The following is a 7,747-nucleotide window of genomic DNA, read 5'->3' on the forward strand; positions in this document are numbered from 1 at the left end:
ATAAACCGCCATTTCGGGCAGTTTACTAAGCACTCAAGTCTCTTGGCTGCATTCGAAAGAGTAATCAAGGAAGCGCTAGGAACAAATGAATGGACCAAGACTGATTATATGAGCTAGAACCCTTGTTACCTCGAAAAGGCGCAAATCAAGTGTTCTCTCGAATGTTTACTCAACAACCGAAGCCCATGCATCCAAGTACACTACTTTGGGAAGAAACTCGGCAAGCACTAGCTCACTTCTGTGTAAGAGTATCATGGGCAGTCAGTTTTTGTAAGCTACGATGATCAATAATCACCACCGCAATACTACACATAAGAACAAGTATTCATTGTTCGAAAAAGACAAGCCAACGACTACAAAACTCTACAACATTTTATCCCCACTACCCTCGATACCTATCCCAGATCCCCAACAATGTCCGCTCAGACAGTCCCAACCCACTACATAGATGTCAAAGACACAACCCTTGCCTACCGCCGCTTCGGCGCACCGTCCCCCTTCCCTCTACTCTGGATAACCCACTTCCGCGGGACAATGGACCTAATCGATCCCCTCCTCCTCAACAGCATCGCCACCACGCGCTCCCTAATCCTCCTCGACAACGCCGGATGCGGCCACAGTTCCGGCACCATCCAACCCACCATCGGCGGTGCTGCCGCCACAATCGCTGATTTCCTCTCCGCCATCAACGTGCCCAAAGTAGACGTCCTAGGTTTCTCCATGGGAGGCTTCACCGCTCAAGTTCTCACACTAGAGTACCCGCATCTAGTCCGGAAACTCGTGCTGGCTGGGACGCAATCGGCGTATACAACTGGATTCGTAGCGCCAGACCCCAACATCATGATTAAGGCGAGCCAGCCGAACCCAACGCTAGATACCATGCTCGATCTCTTCTTCTACCCCTCTGAAACCAGTCGTGCGCTGGGCGAAGCTTGGTGGCACCGGCTACCCGAGCGCCATGTCGATGGCGAGCAACGCACGACGTTCGTGGATGAAGCCGGGACACAAGTGCAGAATGCGGCCATCGCAGCATTTGTGAGTGATGCAGCGTTTTTTCAGCGGATGGAGCAGTTGGACAAGGAGGTGTTGGTCACGAATGGGAAGACGGATGTTATGACGCCAACGCCGAATAGCTGGCTTATGCAGCAGAGGATGAAGAAGGCCGAGTTGTGTATTTTTAAAGATTCAGGCCATGGGCATTTGTATCAGTTTCCAGAAAAGTATGCAAGGGTATTGGATTTGTTTTTGGGATGAGGTTTTTGGTCAGGAGGGCACTGTGGTGAATCGACGAGCACTTGGGTTGTTACAAAAAAACATGTCGTCAGAATTACTGCTTGAACATTCTTGATTCTATGTCATCTAAAACACCTCGTCTATATCACCGCCCCCTCTCCCGTTCTCTCTTCCGCTCCTCAAACCCCCTCACGCTCTCCCTGACTCCAAACCCTTCCCTCAACAACCCTCCCACATCCTCAAGCCCCAACCCCGCCGTCTCAGGATAGATCCTCCAGACCGTGCCCCACGCAACCCCGCACACAACCGCATACACCGCAAACGTGCCAGCAGGACTAAAAAGATGCAACATGGGCAAAAACGTAAGACCAACCAGGGTATTCGAGCCCCAATTCGTGGCCGTCGAAATGCCCGATCCCAGCGAACGAACTGATAGGGGAAAAAGTTCGGATTGCTGCCAGGGAACGTTGCCCATACCAATCGCGTAACCAGCTACATATGTAATCATGGATACAAGAATAATAAGAGGCCACGTTTTGGTGTTTGCATCGGTGTCGAAAACTGTTTCTTCTTCGGCGGCAGCGGGCAGGTCGACGTAGATGAATGCTATGGCGCAGAGGATGAGGCCGAGGATCATGATTGCGATGGAGTAGAGAAGGATGCGGCGGCGGCCGATGCGGTCGATGAAGTGGAAGGCGACGAGGGTGAAGAGGAAGTTTGTGAGGGCGATGGAGAGCGAGGTTAGGGTTGGGGAGGAGAAGCCTACCATGCGGAAGATTGTGGCGGAGAAGTACATGAGGGAGTTCTGGGGTGGGTGTGGTTAGTATGTTGGGGAGGAGCTTGAGGATAGTAGGGATTACTTACGAAACCGCATAGTTGTTGGAAGCCTTGGAGCATGCAAGCGATTATCAATGCCCTTCGGTTTCCTCCAATGACAATCAGTTGAGATAGGTTGTCTTGCGCTCTTTCTACTTTTGCTCTCCAGCCAGACTTTGCAGACTCGGGCATACCCCGTAAACCAGCCGCATCTTCCTCTTCTTCAATTTCCCTCTCCACTCGCCTTAGCACAGCACCCACCAACTTAGCTCCACCCTCCTCACTCTTATACACCCTTCCCAGCACCGCCCTCGCCTGCTGCACCCTCCCAGCCTTAACCAAATACCTTGGCGTCTCCGGCAAAAAGAACAACATGACAAACTGCACCGCTGCGGGCAACGCTCCCAACCCAACCATCCATCTCCACCCATGCACCCGCTGCGAAAACAGCCACCCAACAACATACGCCACAACCTGTCCGCCCGTCACAAACAAACTACTCACAACCACCAACCTGCCCCGAAACGGACTCGGACTCAGCTCTGAAATATACAGCGGCACAACAAACGACGCGCTCCCTACCGCAGCCCCTACAATCGACCTGCCCAGAATCATCCCGCCCACACTGCTCGTCCAGGCCTGACATAGCGCACCAAGTACAAAAAGCACGTCCGCCACGAAAATCACCGTCCGGCGCCCGTACGAATCCGCCAGCACGCCCGTAAGCGGCGAGGCCAGCAGCGCAAAAAACGATGTACACGACGTTATAAGACTTTTATCGAGGGTAGTGAGCGATCGGGAGGAGAGATCGGTACCGATGGAAACGAGGGTCGAAGAAATGACGCCGGTACTTTACACACAAATGTTAGACTTGGTGTTCGGAAGTGTAATAAGAAAGGTAAGGTAGAGAGAGAGAATTGTAAGCAAGAAAAAAAAGCGTACTCGTAGCCGAATAATAGACCGCTGACGCCGGCGCATATGGTTAGGATCCAGATGAAGAGGCCCGGGGAAACTAGGGCGCTCTCGTCGACTTCGTCGTCGTGGTCGTCGTGTATCTCGGTGTCGTCATCGTTGTCGGTGGTGTACGGGTTGCGCGTATCGGGAGGGAAGTCGTGTCGGGAACTGGGGATCAGTGGTTCGGCGGCGGTATCGGTCATGCTGCTCAGTTCGAAGTCTTCATGAGGAACCGGCATGCAGTACAGAGCGACATGAAGTAGTGAGTATAAGGAACGGTAATTCTGGCGAGCAGATGCCGTCCGCCGTCTGGGGTAGTGTCGGAACAACGGCGGGAGTGTGGACCCTGGATGCACGCTAAGAGGGTGGGTCCGTGTACCTGCTGATTGATCCTTGTCACCTGCATATCTGCGTTTAGATCAGATGGACTTCCTTGAAAGGAAAGCTGATGGATTAACACTGAAGCTAGTTGCATTGTTGTGCTGATTGGATACCATGTCTTGGAGAAAACATGCTCTGCTAGCTACCACCACCATCACACCTCCCCTTCCCCCCTCCACTTCGTTGTTCGATCATCTCCCTCCCTCGTAGTCGGAAAAGCCAAAGCATTCCTCTCGATTCTCCCATAGTGCTTTGCGATCGTGTTCAAGATAGCGAACTATGGTAGTTTCCCACGCACTGTTTCCTGTCCCACCCCGCACATCCATAGCCAGCAAAGCCATTGCCCACACCGTAATCCTTTTGTGCACCCTCCATGCCCTGTCAACGCCGGTCGCTATGCGTCAAGCCACTCATTAGAGAGAATATCGACCCACCCACGCTAATCGCATAGCAAAATTAAGTAAAACAAGTGTGGGAAGCATCTCGTGGAGCTCAAGCGGCAACTTTCGGGAAATGTCGCTAGAGTTAAGATGCGAAGCTTCATCTTGGAGACTTTCATTTGGCTTCATTGACAGCTTCCGGACCATGGTTAGCGGGGCCAGCCGGTGGGACCTGGGGCCCTGTCGAATGCTGTTGCATCATAGGCTGAGAGTAGCTTGCACTTGGTGTACCACGATGTTGTTGGGGGAATTGAGGATGTTGCTGGGGCGAGCCGTAATGTCCACCCTGGTATGGCTGTTGATAAGGTCCTCGCATCGGAGCCACTGCCGCCATGTTAGTTTTGCAACGTGATTCTTCCATCAATTAACTTACTAGAACCTGGCTGCATCTGGTACATTTGAGGTGCTGGTGCTCCGGGCTGCATGTACATCATGTGAGGTTGCTGGTGGTGGCCTTGCTGTGAACCTTGGTGGCTCATCATCGGAGCACCTGGTCTCGGACTTGGGAACCCATTGGCGCCAGGCCCAGGCATGTGGCCGGGATATTGTGGGTATGCAGGACCAGGAGCCGGAGAGTACATTTGCATTTGAGGGTTACCTGGCATTCCCATATAAGGCCCATTTGAAGGCTGGTTCGTCATCATTTGCCCTCCCATTGCTGGGCCAGGGGGTTGGATGAACTGTCCGCCTTGCGCATTACGCATAGGTACATGCTGAACATTAGGGCTCATGCCGTACTGAGGAACTTGGACAGGCTGGGGATAGCCTGGCATTTGCTGGGGTTGTGCTCCATACATGAAAGGTGCCATGGGCCGCGGTGAAGGTTGGACTGATGACTGCGAGTGCGAGTATTGCATGTGGGGCGCTTCGAACTGGTGTGGGTTCTGGCCAATATGCGGCTGCACTGGCGGGCCTCGGGGGGTGTGTTGGGGCGTTGGGCCTTGTGGCATACCTTGTGCACCCTGAAGATGAGGAGGAATTTGATGCGGCATGGGACCGCTAGTCATTACGTGTTGAGGAGCTGATAAGGGCACTGCTGGAGGAGCATGCTCGAATAGCTGCTCATACCCCTTGTTTGAATTGGATGCAGGGAAGTCCCAAGTGGGGAAAGTCTTGTAAGGAGGCGCGATATCAGAGTGCGACTTCTCACTGCCTTGCACCTCCTTTTCCAGACGTCCAACAGTGTTGAAGGTTGTTGGGCCGTCCAGAGACTTTACATTTGGCCTTTGACCAATGAAGAAGTTGGTGACAGGCGGCTTGCGAACTTCTTGCCGTGATGAGTTTGGTCGAGGGCTGGAGCTGGCGCTTGGGTTTCCACCAGGCTGGAAAGTGTTCGCTGCTGGGTTTGGCTTAAACTCATGTGCACGAACATTGAACCTTGACGCACTGGAAGGTGTTTGAGCACCGCTAGAAGGCTGTGAAGAACCAGTAGGGGGCACCCGAGTGTCTTGAGATGGAATTGGCTGAGGAACGCCATTGTAGGGCACTGCACCCTGTTGTTTGTGCTGCTGATGATTCATCTGTAGACGAGTGCTGAGTAGTCCCGGGTTCCGAGGAGGGATGTTCATGTTCTGGTGCGAACCTCGCATGCTAGCCGATGCGTAGGGCTGCTGTCCCTGGCGGGGACGCTGAGCTTGTTGGCGGTCAACAGTCGTGCTTGGAGAAGCCTGGGTAGGCTCAGGCTTAGCAGATGGCCGTGGGGCAGCTTTGGGGTCGGAAGCGCTGGTTGAGGGTTTTGCAGGCGGCGAAGCCTTCAACTCAAGCGCTTGTCGGTTAGCCTTGTCGACAATGGCTTGCTGCTTAGTCTCGTCCTTAGCAAGAATGGGAACCAAATCCGATGGCACTGGTGTGCTCAACTTAAAGTTGAGCGCAAACTTCTTCAAGTCATTCAGCTTGACTGCCTTGTTTTCGCGAGCGAAAGCCCTCTGGCGGTCAGAGATGCGCAGTTTTTCGGCGGCCGAGAACTGCTTGAAAGAATCCAACAGATCATGTTCCACATTGGTTGTTGCATCGTGTGGTCGTCCGGCCTTGCGAGGGGGAATGGCAGCCACTGTGGACTTGATGGTACTGCTGGGCTTCTGTAGTTGCTCCGTGATGGCTTTGTGCACATCTGCTGGCTTTGATCCGGGTTTGGGAGTCTCCTTAGGGGCCTCCTTGGTGGTTTCCTTTGTGGTTTCTTTGGGTGCTTCTTTGGCGGCTTCCTGGGCTTTGGGGGCTTCAGTTGCAGGGGCTGCTGGCGCAGCGGGACTGGCGGCACGTTGTGCGATCTGCGAACCAGGTCGTGCGACAGACGAGGAAATAATGGCAGGATCGACCGGAGCGCCGGGTACGGTTGGCTGAGCGGAAGGTGCACGGCGCGCAGGCGGGGTATACCGGTTAGGTTGGCCTGTTGACAGAGCCGGAAAGTCTCGACGCACGCCGCTGTACTTGTCTTCCTCATCACCATTGTCGTCGGCAGCAGAATACCCTCCTCGCTCCTCGCGGACATGTGCGTTGGTTGCAGTGCTGCCTTCAATCTCCCGAGCAATCTTCTCAGCACGTGCAGCCCTCTCTGCATACTGAGGGTCGTTCTTGTTGATAGTAGTGGTGTAGAAAGTCTCATCGTAGTTGCTCTTTACGCCAAAGAGGCGCTCGTTGGTGGAAAATTGGTCCCATTCAGTCGTACGTCCCGTTGACTCAAGAGTCAGGCTTGGGTCGACCTCGGACGGCTCCCATTTCTGGAGGTCACGCTCGCGGAAGGCCATCTTGCCTGAAATGTCGGTGTCTGTGCGGAAGCCCGATGTACCTACGACAGTCAGCTTGGTGCGAGAGAAGACTGTCACCAATACACATACCGTTCTGGCCCTTGGCGCTAGACTTGTCAAGTACCACGTTATTGACATTGAAATCGGCAACGTCGCTCATGTCAAAGGACATGACGTGGTAGTCACCCGCACCGACATAGTCGTCGGAAACGTCGCCTGTGCCATTGGTCTGGGCATTGCTGGCGGGCATCAATTTCTTGACCATCTTGAAGACATAACGCAGCTCGCTAGGGTCCAATGAAGTGCCGGACAGCACACCAGAGTACTTTTCACCATTCTTCAGTGTAATGATGCCCGGAAGACCCTAACCATGACCGTCAGCTGTGTTTGTCGGCTTCGGATTGAGCAGCACCCGTCACTTACAGTGAGGTTGGCCAACAGGTACATCATCCGATCGCTGAGGTGCCGCATTGGAGACGCAGTTTCGCCCGACGAGGGTGTCGGGGTGGGCTTTTGGGAGTTTACGAGGCCGTTGGATGGGGAAGGGTTCGTCGGTCGCTGAGTGAGAGGATTGGTACCCTGGGTCCATGCCGTTTTGGCCGGCTGCTTCCTACAAGGTGCCAAGTCAGCATTGGGCCAGGCGCAGGCAGGTGCAAATATATCGAGGACAGGGCAGGGCGAGGTGAGGCAATTGGACAGAAGACAGGGCGCGAGGGCCGTCTAGTGGACAGCGCAGTCGCACCGTGGCTCCATGTGACCGCCGACAAGTCACACGAGGATATCCCGGTGTGTGGTAGCGGTGTCGGGCGGCGGAGTAGAGCGTGGGCAGACATGCAGCTGAGGAGCAGCGTACGATGGGAGGAGGCGGGCGGGCGGGCGGGGCGGGCAGTTGGAGAGGGACTAGTTACCTCTGGCTACCTTCGCTGGGGCTTCCTGGCTTTCGCTGTGCGTCGGTAGCGGCTTTGCCAGCTGTGCTCATTTTCAGTTGCCTGCCGGGAGTGGAGACGGCGTTCAGAGCATTGGAGGAGGTGCTGGTCGTGGCAGCGGCAGTGGACATGGATGGGTGAGGAGGGCGCGGGTGCTGGTGGTGCGGTAGCGTGCGTCGGTGTCGGTGGTTGTGGGTGGGAGGATGGAGCGACGGGCGGGGGGGGGGGGGACAGGGCAAGCAGCTCCAACTCT

General features: G+C 54.7%; 3 protein-coding genes across 3 annotated transcripts; 1 reads left to right on the forward strand and 2 right to left on the reverse strand.

Annotated features, from left to right (window-relative positions):
• Positions 1 to 414: 414 nt before the first annotated feature.
• COCCADRAFT_99349 (uncharacterized protein) lies at positions 415 to 1,254 on the forward strand (the record flags this gene model as incomplete). The annotated part of the gene is made up of 1 exon (XM_007715353.1): positions 415 to 1,254. The coding sequence occupies one exon, from the start codon at positions 415 to 417 to the stop codon at positions 1,252 to 1,254; it is 840 nt and encodes a 279-aa protein (XP_007713543.1).
• Positions 1,255 to 1,378: 124 nt separating this feature from the next.
• COCCADRAFT_99357 (uncharacterized protein) lies at positions 1,379 to 3,206 on the reverse strand (the record flags this gene model as incomplete). Its single annotated transcript, XM_007715354.1, has 3 exons — positions 1,379 to 2,038; positions 2,098 to 2,899; positions 2,992 to 3,206. The coding sequence occupies 3 exons, from the start codon at positions 3,204 to 3,206 to the stop codon at positions 1,379 to 1,381; spliced, it is 1,677 nt and encodes a 558-aa protein (XP_007713544.1).
• A 733-nt stretch (positions 3,207 to 3,939) lies between these two features.
• On the reverse strand, positions 3,940 to 7,625 carry COCCADRAFT_6075 (uncharacterized protein; the record flags this gene model as incomplete). The annotated part of the gene is made up of 5 exons (XM_007715320.1): positions 3,940 to 4,148; positions 4,198 to 6,609; positions 6,659 to 6,932; positions 6,992 to 7,178; positions 7,477 to 7,625. 5 exons carry the CDS (start codon positions 7,623 to 7,625, stop codon positions 3,940 to 3,942), a joined length of 3,231 nt encoding a protein of 1,076 aa, XP_007713510.1.
• Positions 7,626 to 7,747: the final 122 nt, after the last annotated feature.

The sequence above is a fragment of the Bipolaris zeicola genome (genome assembly GCF_000523435.1).
Source record: "Bipolaris zeicola 26-R-13 unplaced genomic scaffold scaffold_103, whole genome shotgun sequence".
In the NCBI taxonomy this organism is placed as follows: Eukaryota; Fungi; Ascomycota; class Dothideomycetes; order Pleosporales; family Pleosporaceae; genus Bipolaris; species Bipolaris zeicola.